At 45.9% G+C, this 18,869-nt stretch overlaps 1 protein-coding gene and 1 long non-coding RNA gene across 3 annotated transcripts; one reads left to right on the forward strand and one right to left on the reverse strand.

Moving 5' to 3' along the window:
- The first annotated feature begins 13,249 nt into the window (after positions 1 to 13,249).
- LOC125515177 lies at positions 13,250 to 17,463 on the forward strand. Of its 2 annotated transcripts, XR_007286847.1 has the most exons (3): positions 13,250 to 13,733; positions 16,997 to 17,132; positions 17,261 to 17,463. It is a non-coding gene; the product is annotated as an uncharacterized LOC125515177 (long non-coding RNA). The 2 variants fall into 2 exon arrangements; XR_007286846.1 differs by having other exon boundaries at positions 16,997 to 17,463.
- On the reverse strand, positions 13,929 to 16,994 carry LOC125515176. Its single transcript, XM_048680615.1, has 2 exons — positions 15,725 to 16,994; positions 13,929 to 15,603 (listed from the first exon to the last, which is right to left on the reverse strand). The coding sequence occupies exons 1-2, from the start codon at positions 16,936 to 16,938 to the stop codon at positions 14,145 to 14,147; spliced, it is 2,673 nt and encodes an 890-aa protein (XP_048536572.1). The 5' UTR covers positions 16,939 to 16,994; the 3' UTR covers positions 13,929 to 14,144.
- Positions 17,464 to 18,869: the final 1,406 nt, after the last annotated feature.

Genomic DNA, 18,869 nt, shown 5'->3' on the forward strand with positions numbered 1-18,869 from the left:
AAGCCCCAGAAAGTCAAGATGCCTCTGCCACACACCAGCCAAGAACTGACTGCTGCTGCTATTCTGCGCAACGATGCTATTGATCTGTCCAGTGATGAAGATCTTGCAGATGACGCTCTTGAGCAACTGATCAAGAGCAAAAAATAAGCAGAAATCTTCAACAATTTGCCTCTCTTTGACGTGGCAATCATCCACGACTTCATCGATGAGTGGTTTGACACGCCCAACCTCAGCTTTGAAGATCTGCAACTTCCCATTGGCCTCAGTATTGCCTTCCATGGCGCCATTGCTTCAGAGTTAGCTATAGCCCAGCGCATCGTTGAACTGAAGCAGAAGATTGACTTTGAGAAAGCTCAGTTCAAGAAGCATATGGCCAAGCTCAGCGTGCAAGAGGTCAAGAACTTCAAGATCATGCTGCACGAGCTCAAAGAAGCCTTTCTCAAGAAGCGTGAAGAAGCTCAAGGTTCTCGTGAGCGCATGAAGAGCCTCGCTGACAAGTGTGTGCAAGCCTACAATGAGGATGAGAAGTGCAAGGCCCTTGGGCGTCCTGGCATCGACCCCAGGATGGCTGCAAAGCAGCAGAAGAAGAAGCCCGCTATGGCCGAACCCGACGCACCAAGGCAGGAAGCACATCCCATTGTCTTCCCAACCAGCATGACTGGCTCGAAGCCAAAAGCCAGGTCTACCGCTTCAGAACTGAAGAAGACGAGGACTGCTGAGGCTGAAGCCAGAAAGAGGAAACATCCTGAAGCCTCTGCTGCTGCTCCCTCCAAGAAGAAGTGGAAGACCAAGAAGGAACGGGCTGCTCCCACAGAGCCCTTAATTGTTGAACCTATCTCCATGGTTCGCCCTGCCGCTGAACATCAAGAGCGCCAACTGACTGTCCATGAGCCTGCTTTCACAGAGGCTCATGAAGCTGAAGACATTCCAGTAGCTGATCCCACCGCTGCTGAAGACATTGGTCACCATGACCATGTTGAAGATGACGCAGTTCTTCCTCAGATCGAGCACCAACAGGTATCATCGCCTGTGCTTACGCACAGCGAACTCATCAGCATTGGCCGTCCTCTGACGCCAATTGCTCAGGATGCATCATGGGCTGATCACCCACAACAACAAGTCACACCACCCCGGCAAGAAGAAGAAGATGACTTTGAGGCCCAGCCAACTCCATCTCCAAAGGCGTCGCCAGCGTTACGCAGACTTCGCAAAGGACCAAGGCCTCTAGTCTCCGAATCTGAAGCTAAAGCTGCTGAAGACATTCCGGCTGCATCAGCCGATGACACCCAAGAAGAAGAACGTGTCCCCACTCCCCAACTACTGGCGAAGCTATTCTCGAGGAGAATGTGTCTGTGCCCGACCCTCCAGCTCATTAAATGGAGGTAGAAAATCTTGAGGCTGCCACCACCAACACCAATGAAGCCACTGACGCTGTCATGGCTGAAGCAAATGTGGAGCCTACACCAACCCAAGAACCAGAAGTCAGCGAAGCCAATGATGCTACTGCTTTTGATCCTGCGCCTGCTGCTGGTCCTGAGTTTGACTATCATATTGAGCATAGGCCTCAGGTACGGAAGCCAATGCCAAGGTTGCCTAGGTTTCCAGGTCCTGCATCAGCACCTGGATCCTTCAATGTCAACAGCTTCAAAGCAGACAACACCTTCTTCAATAGCTCCAAGAACCCCTACTCAAGGGAACGAATATCTTCTGATCGGTTCTGGAGCTATCCGCAGCGAAGCTATTACTCCTGCGTTCTGTACAATCAAGGTCGCATCTTCCCACATATGCGTCTTGACACCGAAGCAATAGCTAGTCTGCCCTGCTTGGAAGAAGCTCTGGACTGCTTCAAAGAGGTTGGATTGTTGCCTTTCGTCACCGACCAAGAGCACTGGAACGAAGAGTTGCTGCTCCAATTTTATGCCACACTTTGATGCGGAGTGCTACTTGGCATAATTTCAATGCAAATCTTCTTAATTGTGGTATGAATATTCAGATTAAAAAGATTCAAGACAATAGTTTGATGCGGAGTGCTACTTGGCATAATTTCAATGCAAATCTTCTTAATTGTGGTATGCATGTTCAGATTAAAAAGATTCAAGACAAAAGTTTATATTGACATAAAAAATAATAATACTTTAAGCATACTAATAAAGCAATTATGTCTTCTCAAAATAACATGGCCAAAGAAAGTTATCCCTACAAAATCATATAGTCTGGCTATGCTCCATCTTCACCACACAAAGTTTTTAAATCATGCACAACCCCGATGACAAGCCAAGCAATTGTTTCATACTCTAACTTTTTCAAAACTTTTTCAATATTCACGCAATACATGAGCGTGAGCCATGGATATAGTACTATAGGTGGAATAGAATGGTGGTTGTGGAGAAGACAAAAAGGAGAAGATGGTCTCACATCAACTAGGCGTATCAACGGGCTATGGAGATGCCCATCAATAGATATCAATGTGAGTGAGTAGGGATTGCCATGCAACGGATGCACTAGAGCTATAAGTATATGAAAGCTCAAAAAGAAACTAAGTGGGTGTGCATCCAACTTGCTTGCTCACGAAGACCTAGGGCACTTGAGGAGGCTCATTATTGGAATATACAAGCCAAGTTCTATAATGTAAAATCCCCACTAGTATATGAAAGTGATAACATGAGAGACTCTTGTAAGTGCATCTAGTGCCACCCCTAGTTGGTTTTGGAGTATTGACGACAAACCTAGTTGAGGGACTAATGTGTTTGTGAGAATTGCAGGATAACATAGGTAGAAGTCCCTCATTGATTCGGTTTTCCTACCAGAGATGACCCCTAAAAATGTATGAAGACATTGAAGTCAAAGGTGGTATGTGAAGATATTCACATTTAAGACTATGACAAGAGAAGACATCGCATGAAGACTATGGAGCTCGAAGACTTAGATCTTTCGTAGTTCTTTTTCTTCTTTGTTGAGTCATAGGAACCACCGTACTGTTAAGTGGGGTCCAAGAGAACCAGTCAGAATGACTGAAGTGATGCTTAACCAAAATCCTATGTCTTCGAGTGAAGACTATGAGAGCGAATCTTGTCCAGAGTTGGACAAGTCAGCTTTGCTTGTAGCCCAAGTAAAGTTGCCGTGTGTGTTTGAAATCTGACCGTTGGAACACGTGTCAGTTCCTTAGTGACCCAGGGTCATTTCGGACAAATCAGGTCGGGTTGCCTAGTGGCTATAAATAGCCCACCCCCTACAACCATAAACGGTTGGCTGCTCAGAGTTAAAGTACGGCTATTGTCGTTTGAGAGCAACCCACCTCGAAGCCTTTGAGAGAGAATTCCTTGCGAGGATAAAGTCCTAACCACCCAGAGCCAAAGAGTGTTAGGCATCACTTAAGTCGTCCTGTCTGTGTGATCTGAAGACTTATTACACTTGAGGACTGTGAATCCTCCAGCCGGTTAGGCATCACATTCTGAGCATCCAAGAGTCATTGTGGATCGCTAGTGAACGAAGTCTGTGAAGGTTTGGGAGTCTACCTTGAAGACTTACCAGAGTGATTGGGCGAGGTCTGCGTGACCTTAGCTCAAGGGGAATACGGCGAGGACTAAGGGTTCTGAGCTGCGTGTTCAGGACTGGGTGTCCGGGACTGTGTGTCCTCAGGTTTAAATACCTAGCCGCCCTAACCAGACGTACAGTTGTCACAGCAACTGGAACTGGTCCAACAAATCATTGTCTTCAACGAGTCACTGGTTTCATCCTTCCCTTCCCTTTACTTACCGTTGGTCCTTGTGAAGTCATTGCATGATTGCATTATCTTTTGTCTTCACTGAGTGACTGCTTGTTCTAATTGGCTTCACAATATCTTCCTACCTGATCCTTACTGCCTAGCTGCTACTAGTCATTGTGCTTTCACATCTTTGATTACTTGACTAAGGTTGCCTAGTGTAGTCTACCTTCCGTTGCGTGGTAAGGGTTCTGAGCTGCGTGTTCAGGACTGGGTGTCCGGGACTGTGTGTCCTCAGGTTTAAATACCTAGCCGCCCTAACCAGACGTACAGTTGTCACAGCAACTGGAACTGGTCCAACAAATCATTGTCTTCAATGAGTCACTGGTTTCATCCTTCCCTTCCCTTTACTTACCGTTGGTCCTTGTGAAGTCATTGCATGATTGCATTATCTTTTGTCTTCACTGAGTGACTGCTTGTTCTGATTGGCTTCACAATATCTTCCTACCTGATCCTTACTGCCTAGCTGCTACTAGTCATTGTGCTTTCACATCTTTGATTACTTGACTAAGGTTGCCTAGTGTAGTCTACCTTCCGTTGCGTGGTAATAGGTTTACTTCTATCGTTTGTCTTCGAAACTTCCATGTTTTGAAGACTTTCTTAAAAATTGCCTATTCACCCCCCTCTAGTCGATCACTAGCACTTTCAACTCTCTACTATGAAGATCATGGTGCTACTTTGAAGCACAAGTGTGGTAAAAGGATAGTAACATTGTCCCTTCTCTCTTTTTCTCTCATCATTTTTTTATTTGGGCCTTTTCTTTTTCTTTTTTATGGCCTCCCCTTTTTTATTTGGGCTTCTTTGGCCTCTCTTTTTTTCGTCTGGAGTCGCATCCCAACTTATGGGGGAATCATAGTCTCCATCATTCTTTCCTCACTGGGACAATGCTCTAATAATGATGATCATCACACTTTTATTTTTCTTATAACTCAACAATTACAACTCGATACTTAGAACAAAATATGACTCTATGTGAATGCATCCGGCGGTGTACCGGGATATGCAATATGACAATGATGAATGTGTCATGAACGGAACGGTGGAAAGTTGCATGGCAATATATCTCGGAATGGCTATGGAAATGACATAATAGGTAGGTATGGTGGCTATTTTGAGGAAGGTATATGGTAGGTGTATGATACCGGCGAAAGGTGCGCGGTATTAGAGAGGCTAGCAAAGGTGGAAGGGTGAGAGTGCGTATAATCCATGGACTCAACATTAGTCATAAAGAACTCATATACTTATTGCAAAAAATCTAGAAGTTATCAAAGCAAAGTATTACGCGCATGCTCCTAGGGGGATAGATTGGTAGGAAAAGACCATCGCTCGTCCCCGACCGCCACTCATAAGGAAGACAATCAATAAATAAATCATGCTCCGACTTCATCACATAACGGTTCACCATACGTGCATTCTACGGGAATCACAAACTTTAACACAAGTATTCTTTAAATTCATAACTACTCAACTAGCATGACTTTAATATTATCACCTCCATATCTCAAAACAATTATCATGCTTCAATCTTTTCTTAGTATTCAACACACTCAAAAGAAAGTTTCACAAATCTTGAATACCAAGCATATTATTATTAAGCAAATTACCATGCCTTTACCGTGCTCTAAAAGATCTAAGTGAAGCACATAGAGCAAAATTACAACGCTCAAAAGATATAAGTGAAGCACATAGGTAAAGGAAGATCTAAATACTCCGAATTTTTAGAACGCCTTCTAGGTAAAGGAAGATCATATTCAGTTTCATCAAGATTCATATTGCAAAATAATGATTTAATAGGAGACACATCAATAACTTTTAGATCTTCATCTTGATTTTCATAAGTATTGGAAGAACACGCTTTAATAAAGGCATCTTTGGAAGCACGCATCCTAGCGGTTCTTTCCTTGCACTCATCAATGAAAATTCTCATGGCTTTGAGAGACTCATTGATATCATGCTTAGGAGGAATCGATCTAAGCTTAAGAATCAACCTCAAGAGAAATTCTATCAACGTTTCTAGCCAAATCATCAACTTTAAGCAATTTCTCCTCAAGCAAAGCATTAAAATTCTTTTGTGAATTCATAAACTCTTTAACACTATTCTCAAATTTAGAGGGCGTCTTACTATAATTTCCATAAGAGTTGTTGTAGGAATTGCCATAATTATTCGAAGGATTATTAGGATATGTCCTAGGATTAAAATTCCCTCTATAAGCGTTGTTACCAAAATTATTCCTATCAACAAAATTCACATCCATAGATTCATTGTTATTCTCAATCAAAGTAGACAAAGGCAGATCATTAGGATCAGAAGAAACACTCTTAGTAGCAAATAATTTCATAAGTTCATCCATCTTTCCACTCAACACATTAATTTCTTCTATCGCATGCACTTTTTTATTAGAAGATCTTTCAGTATGCCATTGAGAATAATTAACCATAATATTATCTAGGAGTTTAGTAGCATCTCCTAAAGTGATTTCCATAAAAGTGCCTCCCGCGGCCGAATCTAAAAGATTTATAGAAGCAGAATTCAATCCGGCATAAAAATTTTGTATGATCATCCACAAATTCAAACCATGAGTAGGGCAATTACGTATCATTAATTTCATAATATCGTTTCTAAGAGAGATGATCTTAGCGGGAGGAAAAGACTTAGAGATAAAAGCATCTTTGCACTTGTGCCATGAATCAAAGCTTGCTTGTTGCTACGTCTTGAGCTTGCGTTGGTTTTCCCCGAAGAGGAAGGGATGATGCAGCAGAGTAGCGTAAGTATTTCCCTCAGTTTTTGAGAACCAAGGTATCAATCCAGTAGGAGCCCACGCTCAAGTCCCTCGTACCTGCACAAAGCGATAGCTACTCGCAACCAACACGATTAGGGGTTGTCAATCCCTTCACGGTCACTTACGAGAGTGAGATCTGATAGATATAATATTTTTGGTATTTTTGGTATAAAGATGCAAAGTAAAAAGTAAAGGCAAAGTAAAAAAGCAAAGCAAGATTAAAGTGATGGAGATTGATATGATGAGAATAGACCCGGGGGCCATAGGTTTCACTAGTGGCTTCTCTCAAGAGCATACGTATTCTACGGTGGGTGAACAAATTACTGTTGAGCAATTGACAGAATTGAGCATAGTTATGAGAATATCTAGGCATGATCATGTATATAGGCATCACGTCCGTGACAAGTAGATCGAAACGATTCTGCATCTACTACTATCACTCCACTCATCGACCGCTATCCAGCATGCATCTAGAGTATTAAGTTAAAAACAAAGTAACGCCTTAAGCAAGATGACATGATGTAGAGAGATAAATGAAGGAAATATGCCCTAGAGGCAATAATAAAGTTATTATTTATTTCCTTATATCATGATAAAGGTTTATTATTCATGCTAGAATTGTATTAACCGAAAACATAATACATGTGTGAATACATAGACAAACAAAGTGTCACTAGTATGCCTCTACTTGACTAGCTCGTTAATCAAAGATGGTTATGTTTCCTAACCATGGACAAGGAGTTGTCATTTGATTAAACGGGATCACATCATTAGTTGAATGATCTGATTGACATGACCCATTCCATTAGCTTAGCATCCGATCGCTTAGTATGTTGCTATTGCTTTCTTCATGACTTATACATGTTCCTATGACTATGAGATTATGTAACTCCCGTGTGCCGGAGGAACACTTTGTGTGCTACCAAACGTCACAATGTAACTGGGTGATTATAAAGGTGCTCTACAGGTGTCTCCAAAGATACATGTTGGGTTGACGTATTTCGAGATTAGGATTTGTCACTCCGATCGTTGGAGAGGTCTCTCTGGGCCCTCTCGGTAATGCACATCACTTAAGCCTTGCAAGCAATGCAACTAATGAGTTAGTTGCGAGATGATGTATTACGGAACGAGTAAAGAGACTTGCCGGTAACGAGATTGAACTAGGTATTGGATACCGACGATCGAATCTCGGGCAAGTAACATACCGATGACAAAGGGAACAACGTATGTTGTTATGCGGTCTGACCGATAAAGATCTTCGTAGAATATGTAGGAGCCAATATGGGCATCCAGGTCCAGCTATTGGTTATTGACCGGAGACATGTCTCGGTCATGTCTACATTGTTCTCGAACCCGTAGGGTCCGCACGCTTAAGGTTTCGATGACATTTATATTATGAGTTTATACATTTTGATGTACCGAAGGTTGTTCGGAGTCCCGGATGTGATCACGGACATGACGAGGAGTCTCAAAATGGTCGAGACATAAATATTCATATATTGGAAGCCTATGTTTGGCTATCGGAATTGTTCCGGGTGAAATCGGGATTTTACCGGAGTACCGGGAGGTTACCGGAACCCCCCGGGAGCTATATGGGCCTTAGTGGGCCTTAGTGGAAAAGAGAAGAGGCAACCGGAGATGGGCTGTGCGCCCCTCCCCTCCCTTGGTCCGAATAGGACAAGGAGAGGGGGCCGGCCCCCCTTCCTCTTTTCCCCCCTCCGCGAATCCTATTCCAACTAGGATTGGGGGGGGGGGATCCTACTCCCGGAGGGAGTAGGACTCCTCCTGGCGCGCCACCTCTAGGCCGGCCGCATCCCCCCCCTTGAGCCTTTATATACGGAGGCAGGGGCACCCCAGAGGAACACAAGTTGATCCACGTGATCATATTTTTAGCCGTGTGCGGCGCCCCCTGCCACCATAGTCCTCGATAATATTGTAGCGGTGCTTAGGCGAAGCCCTGCGACAGTAGTACATCAAGATCGTCACCACGCCGTCGTGCTGATGGAACTCTTCCCCGACACTTTGCTGGATCGGAGTCCGGGGATCGTCATCGAGCTGAACGTGTGCTAAAACTCGGAGGTGCCGTAGTTTCGGTGCTTGATCGGTCGGGCCGTGAAGACGTACGACTACATCAACCAAACGCTTCCGTTGTCGATCTACAAGGGTACGTAGATTACACTCTCCCCTCTTCGTTGCTATGCATCACCATGATCTTGCGTGTGCCTAGGAATTTTTTTGAAATTACTACGTTACCCAACAATAAATTCATGCAATATGAAATAAACCGCATCTTGTTATCCTCGATGGCAACGATACAATACGTGCCTTGCTGCCCCTTCTGTCACTGGGTAAGGACACCGCAAGATCGAACCCAAAGCTAAGCACTTCTCCCATGGCAAGAACTACCAATCTAGTTGGCCAAACCAAACGGATAATTCGAAGAGACTTGCAAAGATAACCAATCATACATAAAAGAATTCAGAGAAGATTCAAATATTATTCATAGATAGACTTGATCATAAACCCACAATTCATCGGTCTCAACAAACACACCGCAAAAAGAAGATTACATCGAATAGATCTCCACAAGAGAGGGGGAGAACTTTGTATTGAGATTCAAAGAGAGAGAAGAAGCCATCTAGCTACTAACTATGGACCCGAAGGTCTAAGGTAAACTACTCACACTTTATCGGATGGGCTAGGATGATGTAGAAGCCCTCCGTGATGACGGCCCTCTTCCGGCGGAGCTCCGGAATAGGCCCCAAGATGGGATCTCGTGGATACAGAAAGTTGCGGCGGTGGAATTAGGTTTTTGGCTCCTGTCCTGATCGTTTGGGGGTACGCGTGTATATATAGGAGGGAGAAGTACGCCGGAGGAGCAACGAGGGGCCCACGAGGCAGGGGGCACGCCCTGGGGGGGGGCGCCCCCCACCCTCGTGACCGCCTCTTTTGTTCCTCGGAGCAGGGTCCAAGTCTCTTGGATCACGTTTGGTGAGAAAATCACGTTCCCGAAGATTTTATTCCGTTTGGACTCTGTTTGATATTCCGTTTCTTCGAAACACTGAAATAGACAAAAAACAGCAATTCTGGGCTGGGCCTCCGGTTAATAGGTTAGTCCCAAAAATAATATAAAAGTGGAAAATATAGTCCAATATAGTCCAAAAGAGTAGATACTATAGCATGGAGCAATCAAAAATTATAGATACGTTGGAGACGTATCAGCTACCCTGATCATTTTCCTTAAAATGATTCTTGCCCTTTTGAACTCCATTGTTATTCAGGTTCTCATTACGTCTTCACTTTTCTTTAGACTTCCTATGGTTCTTTTTAGAACCATGAAACTTTTGAGTATTCTGAGAATTGAAATGCGCTTCAGGCAATGGAACATTCCCATTGGACAAGATAGATTATTCATGTCAAGAATTTTACTGTGCTTTTCCGCGTCAAGAAGTGCATATACCAACTCAAAATGCTTGTATTTCCGATGACGATGTTGTTCAGCAAGTATCCTCATATCGGGATCTAAAGTGGAGATCGTCTTTTCATGAGATCTGCATCCGGAACTACACTGTTGCGGAATATCAACTTATAGTTGATTTGATGCACAATAGAACGGTATGCTATAACAGACCTAAATCCCAAAAGTGGATAAGTGCTCGACCTCTTTGCGCTTCGGACAACATCACCGATCTCTATTGATCCTAGCGCTCCTTTAACAAGTTCTAGAGTGATAGAGGACTTTCCTCCATCACGTCTTCTTCTTTCAGAGCAGGATCAAGGTAGTGTCAAATGAAGTGCAAAGCAACATACTTTTCCATATATGTGATAGCTGGAGCTCCCTGAGCAGGCGTGGTTATAGTGCAGATCAAATAAAAAAACTAGTCGCCATGTTAATCGAGACATCCATGGGCCAGGTCAGATAGTTTCTGTCATCAATGGAAAACTCAACAAATTCCTTGAGGATATGTCAACCACACCCTGCATGAAGATATCATGTGGATTAATTTATCCTCATGTAAATTAATTGTGTGTAAAATAAGATGCTTGATTCAAATATAAAGGTCTAGAAAAAGCCTAAACGTACCAAAATGTGACTTTCTACACACACAAAAAGATAATCAGCGTAACATGACATAGATCTTTGTTTTGTAGAACACATAGAGGTGGTTTGTAATCACCACCAAGTGGCGTAGACCTTATTCTTATGGCTATCTTAATGCCATAATTTGCGTGCGTTCATTTTTGCTTTAATCACATGTAGGCAATCACTTCTAAGTAGTGTAGACCTTACTTTTATGTTACTTCGCACAACCTTGTGTCAACTTTAAACATTTTGAAGATATAATCACTACATGGTGATGTAGACCTCGCGCTTGTGAACAAAGTTATACATTGTGATAAATGCAATCCATAAGTTGCGTGTAATTTTTTTAAAGTAGTCATATCATGTTTTCAAGCATAATCAACATGTAGCAACTAAAATTGCATCTATGCATATGTTGATATAAAATGTGCAGACATCACACAGTGATATGCTAGAAATTACACACAAACGCATATGTATAAAAACTGAAAAACCTAGAATATAATCCGAAAAGAAATACGAAAATAGCAATAGTCTAAAACTAGGTAGCCTAGTACCGGGGATGACTTCAACAACGGAGAACTAGCTTTGCCGCCACATTGCAGTCGCCATGTCGCGACCGCTTCATTGTGCTGGCAAGGGCTGATGTCGCTCGCCGATCGGGGGAGTCGAACCCAGCGGGTCTTGGACTCGCGAATGGACACTCAATGGAGTCTCACACGAGACGAGGCTCCATGGTGATTCTTCTTTAGAGGACAATGAGAGGTGACGACGACGGATGTCCGAGAGGTGGTCATTGCCGCCGCTTGGACCAGGATTGGGGACGGTTAATCGATGGGGGCAGAAACCATCCTGTCGTCTCCCTCACCTGATGGTGCAGTTCGACTTGTGAAAAGCCAGCCATGTTCGGCCAAAAGGGCGGTTGGGCACTTGCTGATGCTCTATACGAGTAGCAAAAAAGAATCATAAAGAGAGAGAAAGGAGGCATGAGCCACGTTAGTAAGCTGCCAAGTTTTGGCCTATTGCCATTTTTTCCATATATCTTTCCTGCCTAGCTTCTACTTTTTTGAGTTTTTGTACATTTATGTGTTCTACAAAACAAATATTTACACCATGTTATGGTGATTCTCTTTTTGTAGAAAGACATATTTTGGGATGTGTATGATTTCCTACACTTTTATATTTGAATCAAGCATCTTATTTTACACATAATCAATTTACATGACAGTAAATTAATATGCATGATATCTTCATGCAGCGTATGGCTGACATATCCAAGAAGAAATTTGTTGAGCTTGCCATTGATGGCAGAAACTATCTAATCGGGGCCATAGATGTCAAAATTAACTTGCTGCCAAGAATCTGATCAGCACTATACCACAACTGCTCAGAGAGCTCATGCTATTACAGATATGGCAATGTATGCTGTTTTGCTGCTTTGCAATTCATTTGACGCCACCTTGATCGTGCTCCGAGAGTGTACATGATGGGGGAAAGCCATGTATCACTCTGAAACTCCTTAAATGAGCGTTATGATCAAGAAAGGTCGGTAATGTTGCCTAAAGCTCAAAAAGAATGGGAAAATAAATATTTTGCAAACAAAGTCATGTGATAATCTTGCCGATTTATTTATCAATCCCTTACCAGGTTCTTAGTTTCATAAATATGTAAATTGAACTGGTGTGAGGCGACTTCGTGACTTGCAAAATTCGAGGTGTAGTTTTCGCTAATAATTTCTCATGTAAGGTTTTTCATGAGGCAATATCAATACAAGCATGAACTGCATGTCATTTTATCATTTTTATTACATTGGGTTTGTAGGAGTTTTTCATGGCATTTTCTCCTTATTTTCACATTGGGTTTGTAGGAGTTTTTCATGGCATGTTATATATTTCTCCTCAATTTTTCGGGGGGGGGGGGGGGGGGGGGGGGACTACCAAGGCGTCTGTGACGACTTCGCCAATCTCAAGATGTTATGCCAGCTCAATCTCTCGAAGGTGCTCAAAGAGATAAGGCGTGCATGCGCGCGTTCATGAGCAAGTGTATGTGTGTATGTTTGAGCGTCTTCATCTGTCAGAAAAATACTCCCTCCATCCCATATTAATTGATGCTGAAATGGGTATATCTAGCTACTATTGAAATGTATCTAGATTTGATAGTAAATTAATATGAGACAGAGAGGTGAACCAATATGTGATTGAGTTAGGAGGACAATGCTATTTCCAGTCCATCACGGTTCAAGTATTAAATTTGATATTGGTGCTAGCATTATTTTTAGACTTATTTCAGGCTTTCAGTGATGTTCGTTCAATGGGAGGAGATGTTCCTAGCGACTGCGAGACGCATATAGTAACTTCGTAAAATTTCAAGATGTTATGACGGCTTAGTTATTGGAGGTGCTCATATGGATAAGATGTGTGTGCATATGTTCACAGAGATGAGTATATGCTTGTATGTGAGCTAACTTCGATTGTACCATGTCAAAAGAAATGGGACCGAGAGAGTATATAATATAGTAATATTAGTACCCGCACTAATATGAGTACCATGTCAAAAAAAAATGGGACGGTGATTTGACGGCAGAAAACCAACCGGCCGCGTATACCCGCACCGTATCGATCCTGTTAAGCCAACCCGAGTCTGCTCGCTCGGCCCATCCTACCGCTCGCGCTCGGCCAGAGGAGACAAAGCCGCGCAGGAGGCCTTAGGCGCTGTTCCTTTCCCGGCGATCGCCGGCGACGGCCCATCCCGACCTCCACCCGGGCAGCGCGGCTGTGTGTCCTTGGCGTGGAAGATCGCAGCGACAGAGCGGCCGAGCGGGGCGGGTTCGGAGCTGGATTCGCGCGCTTTTCTGAACTCAGCGCCTGCATTCGCGCACCATCCACTCGTCGGCTCCCGCAACTGCTTCCGATCGAGGCGACCCACGCTCGAGGAATCCTCTCCAGCCAAAATGGCGCCCGGCTCTGATGCTTCACGGTAACCACGCTACTCACGACGGCGGCCTGCTCAGCCCTGCACCTGCATACAGGGCCGGGTGCCCTGCAAGTGTTCGGTGAATTGCCACACCAGGGAGATTGCGCCGTTAGAGTTTGGTCACGGATTAAGGGTATGTTTCCTCTTGACCTGACTTATAAAGCATGTTTCTGTTGCAACAAATGGTTCACTTTCCTGAATACAAATGCAATTGCAGTTCATGCACTCCCCATTCAAGTTCTTATGAGATAGAAAGTGCAGATAGGGTCAGGAAAATGTCACCTACCATGCATATTAATTGGATTAAGATGTAGACAGACCGGCCCAGTGAGTCGACAAACAATGTTAGCATGCTCCAATTGGGATTCAGGTTAATCCGATTATCCGATTACATCAACTAGACTAGGAATCTAAAAACAGAGAAGCTTTTCGATGAAGCCCTTGAGCAAGGGGGCAGAGCTAGCTAGAGTAGGGCGTGCTGATTAGAGATCTACACTACAGAGCTCAGACGAGGGCCATAGTAGAGCTACACTACATGGTAGAACTACACTACAGAGCTGCTTTGGCGCCTCTCGCGGCGACAAACAGTACATGCCAGCACCGTATGGATTGCAAAGTAGCCCAGCACAGCAAAGATGAGTGCGACGACATAAAGGGATGTCTTCAACCCCCTGTTGGAGCCGGCTGCATAGGCCACTAGGAGAGCAAACAGATCCAGTCGGATCATCCAGTTCATCACCCTCAGCGACCATTTCTCCCATTCTCCTTCTTTCTTCTTTGGCAGCCATTGCGGTAGCAACATGATGATGACAACGATGGAAGCCACAAAGGAAATGGAGTTGCTGTAGAAGAAGGTGAGATACCGGGGCCTCCTGTTGTCGTTCATCACCGGGTTGCCCGCCTCGTACCCGTTGTCGTTGTTCTGCCACGCCCCGCCGGGCGGTTCCAGGCCGGCCTGGTAGGCTACGCTCGCCACCAAGATGCCTAGCAGCATCAGGTACTTGCGCCTCGCATGCTTCTTCGCTTCTTCTTCATCCTCATTCTTTTCTTCTACCTCCTTCTTCCTTTCTTCTTCGTTCTGTTCTCTGGGTGGCGCAACTACCGCATTGCTGAGCTTTCTCTTCAGCAAAAATACCAGCAGCAGTCCGGCTGCAACGAGCAGGACCACAGCCACCAACACGAAGATGTAGATGGATGTCTTGCGGTGTTGCGTGCTTCCGGCGGCGTAGGCCCCCATCAAACAAAACAAGCCCACGGCCGTGCAAACGGATAGTGCATTGCTTTGTATGGCTGGCCTGTACAGATTCGGGTTCACCAGGAGGATGATGAGGGCGATGGACAGCATGAAGCTCACTGAGTTGCAGTAGAAGAAGGCATGGTAGCGGACTGGGTAGTTGTGCAAGAGGATCGGGTCACCGGCGTGGTGCCCGAGCGTGTCGTCCTGGAGAAGAAACCCGCCAGGAGGGGTGAGGCCGGCTTGATAGGTGATGGTTGCAGCCAAGATCACGAACAGGAGCAACCGTTTGCGCCTCTTCTCCAGCAACTCATCTTCTTGATCGTCGTCTTTCTTGTCCTTGTGGTCCAGCTCCAGCGTGAAGAAGACAATATGGATCACCACATAGATCAGGGCAGCGCCTGCCAAAGCCATGACATAAATGGAGGAATTCACGTCCCGACAGCTCCCGGCGGCATATGCGCCGATGAGGCCAAACAGGTCGAGTATCATGGCTGCCTCCAGCACGTGGTGCTTGATCAGCCTCTCTGTCTGGACAAGGACGATGACCAGCAAGGAGGCCACGAACGCAACCGAGTTGCAGTAGTAGAAGGCCCTGTACCTCCCAATGTTGGTTGTGATTAGAATCGGGTCGCCGGCCATATGCCCGTGGCCGTTGTCCTGCCAAACGCCACCTGGTGGGTCCAACCCTGCTGTGTAGGTGATGGTGGCGGCAAGAGTGGCGAGCAGTAGAACAAGAGAGCGAGCCTTGTCCAGACCCTTTCTACCACTGCGGCCAAAGAAAAAACAGAGTTCAGTTCAGTCGCGAAGAAACAGAGTTCAGTTTAGTTCAGTTGCATAGAATGAAGAAGCAGAGTTCAGTTCAGTTGCAGAGTAACTGCAAACAGTACCTGATATTATCATCAGTCTGCTGAAGTGCATCCGTTTGTTGCGTTGGACTGGAACGAGAAGACTTTAAAGTGTAGAAAGCATAGAGTAGGATGTATGCCATTGCCAGAATGCCGCCGGCCAGGGAGACCACGTAGATGGTGGTTTTGGTATCCCTGCAGCTGCCAGCGGTGTAAGCGCCGACAAGGCTGACTAGCGCGACGACGATGAACCCATAGAGCACGAGCGACCGAGCGGTCTTCTCGCGGAGCTTCTTGCCGTCGATGATGAGCAGCATGATGATGACCAGGGACGTCACGAACGCCGTGGTGTTGCAGAGCAGGAACGCCGTCAGGCGCGGGCGGTGGCGGTCCTTGAGGATTGCATCGCCCGGGCCGTAGCTGGTCCCGGTGCTGTCCCAGAAGCCGCCCGGTGTGCTCAGCCCGGCGACGTACGTGATGCTCACCGCAAACGTCGCCAGGAGCATCAGGACCTTGCGGAGCCGTTCGTCGGCTTTCAGCTTCTTCAGGGCCTCGCGTTTGCGGTCCTCTCCTTCTCTGACATTCGGGTCAGAGTCACGGACGGGGGAGGCAATCGTGCCGGCGTCAGAGTCAGGATTAGGACTGGACATCACGCCGCCGGAGTTGGAGTTGCTGTTGGGGGTGGCGGACATTGTGCCGCCGCAGTCGGAGCCGGATTTGTTGTCTGGGTACCACCAGTCCATTATCTTGAGAATGGCGACGTAGAGGAAGACGGCGGCCACCAGCACCGCGGAGTAGACGATGGAGATCTTGTCCTGGCAGGTGCCGGCGCCGTACGCGCCCATGAGGCTGAGCAGGTCCAGCACCATGACCAGCCGCAGGGGCACGACGACCCAGCGGCTGTCCTTCCCCTTCTTGTCGTGGCGGGCAGCAAGGACGAGGATGAGGACGATGACCACGAGGGACGCGGCGAAGGCGGTGGCGTTGCAGTAGAAAAAGGCGAGGTAGCGGCGGTAGTGGGTTCCGCGGATGATGGGGTCGCCGGCGGGCTGGCCGTCTTGGGCGGTCTGCCAGACGCCTCCCGGCGGGCTGAATCCCGCGGCGTAGGCGACGGTGACCACCAGAGCGGCCAGCAGCAGGAGGTACTTCCGCAGGCTGTACTCCCATGGCTGCACCGGCGGCTTTGCCGGCTGGCCGGGCTGATCCATGGGCGCTGCCGGCTGCACCTGCACGGCGGAGACGCCACCACACTCCATTCTCTCACTCAACGGCCGTGGTTCGCTTCCTGTTCTTACTCTGATTATTGTGATGCAGACTACCGACCGGCGAATGGTTTCGTGGTGATTATATAACGACGACTTGACTCGGCGCGTGGGCGTCGTCGGGACGAAGGTGCCTAGCCTGAGCCTCTGCGGACGGACGGACGTCAGCGGTCATCGGAGAAAGTGAAGTAAGGAACCAAAGTCTTCTCTGGTCAAATAAACTAAGCTATTCTTGCCTAGCTTTTTGAGATGAAGCCGATCGGAAACATCGTGGTGACCAGAGTACGCGTTTGCGTTTTTGGATGTCTTCGTGTAGATCATCGTTGGACAGATGCTGTTCGGCCTGGTCATGATTCTCTTCTGTTGTTTTTACTACGACAGCCTTCCTAGGTACAGTGTTACTTGGATATTTTCTCCGTAGGTGTGTTCTTTGGATCCTCATCTCCTTTCTCCTTATTATAGGTACTTCGACTGTGGTGGGAGCAAAAATTATATAATTGAAGCTTTTTTGAATATGAATTCATTGGTATAATTTTCGCTCCTGCAGCAGTCGGTCTCGTTGGTTAGATTTATGATCAAAATTAAACTTTGAAAATGCAGACGCCCTATATTTTGAAACGGAGGGAGCATATACAAACCAGGTCTTTTTTTTTTCTTAATCATTGTGATGCAGAATGGCGAATGCCATGACAGCGACTGGTGAAAAATCTAGAGTGGTGCGATTGTATACTACAGTATATGAAAACGACTTGGCTCGGCGCGAGTCGTTGGGACAAGCTGCCGAGCCTCGGCCCTGCATGTTCTATCATAAAAGTCTGACAGAGTCGTCGAGGAAGGGAAGAAGCAACAAGCCAACGAGCAAGTCTTCCTCCGGTCAACGAGCAAGTCTTTCTCCGGTCAACTATGGGCGCCGTAGTTGAATGCAGGTTTTTATATCTAGCAAAAATCCATTTGCATCCGACAGAGCCGGCTGTGACGTGACGTGTGGTCATGTTGAGTACGTCAGCGGAATTCGTCATGAAATGGCGTTGGGTGAGAGCAAAATTTTGAGGTAATAGCACTGCAGGTCCCTGAACTTGTCATGGAGGTGATGGTTTGTTCCTCAAACTTGAAAAAGCTGGTTATTTGGTCCTTGAACTTGTCATGGAAATGCAAATTTGGTCCTGGGCGAATCATAGCTCGCCAAGTGGAGCCAGCTGGGCTGGGCCGGTCAGCGCCAAGTATTTTGCAGTTCGCCCCCTGCCTTTAGCCCTAATCAACCCGCACTACCCACCTGAATTAACTATTACTCCCTCCATTCCACAATGTAGTGCTTCCTCTATCCCCGTGCTTCAACTTTGACCGTAAATTTAACTATCAAGACAGATTGCGGCGGGAGCAAAAATTATATCGTTGAATTCGTATTCGAAAGAAGTTCTCAATTATGTATAATTTTTTCTCCCGTCGCAGTTGGTCTCGTTGGTTAAATTTATGGTCAAAATTGAACCTCAGGAAGCGCGGTCGCACTATATTTTGAAATGGAGGGAGTATTATTCTTGACCCCCTCTTATTATTCTTGATGCTTATTCTTCTCCCCACCTTTTTTTGTTCTTTGTTTTTGATATAGCTTACCACTCATGTCAACTCCCCACCCTAAAGTCTAGTCTAGATACCCTTCATGTGTATTTTTATATTGAGATATGTTCTCCATGGTCCCTCACGCCTGATTTCATCTGTAGTTCAAATTGTCGCTGTCTTTCTTGTCCTCTTTTTATTTTCTTGCTCGTTGCGATATGATGAGAGTATTTCCACATCATTTCCTCCCTTCTCGCAAAAATCCTACTATTTTCAGCTTGTTTTGGTTGGTGCCACGACGCCCATGATCACGTCAGTATTTTTTTTTGGCAAAGTAGTAACCATGCCAGGCCTGCGTTCTCCGCACCGGA

The sequence above is a fragment of the Triticum urartu genome, chromosome 6 (genome assembly GCF_003073215.2).
Source record: "Triticum urartu cultivar G1812 chromosome 6, Tu2.1, whole genome shotgun sequence".
Lineage (NCBI taxonomy): Eukaryota > Viridiplantae > Streptophyta > Magnoliopsida > Poales > Poaceae > Triticum > Triticum urartu.

Excerpts from the sequence above, each read along its gene's own strand:
- LOC125515176 (XM_048680615.1), bottom strand. The coding sequence starts at position 16,938 with ATGGAGTGTGGTGGCGTCTCCGCCGTGCAGGTGCAGCCGGCAGCGCCC. Across the intron at positions 15,604-15,724 it reads CAGACTGATGATAATATCAG|TGGTAGAAAGGGTCTGGACA; the intron begins GTACTGTTTGCA and ends CTTTGGCCGCAG.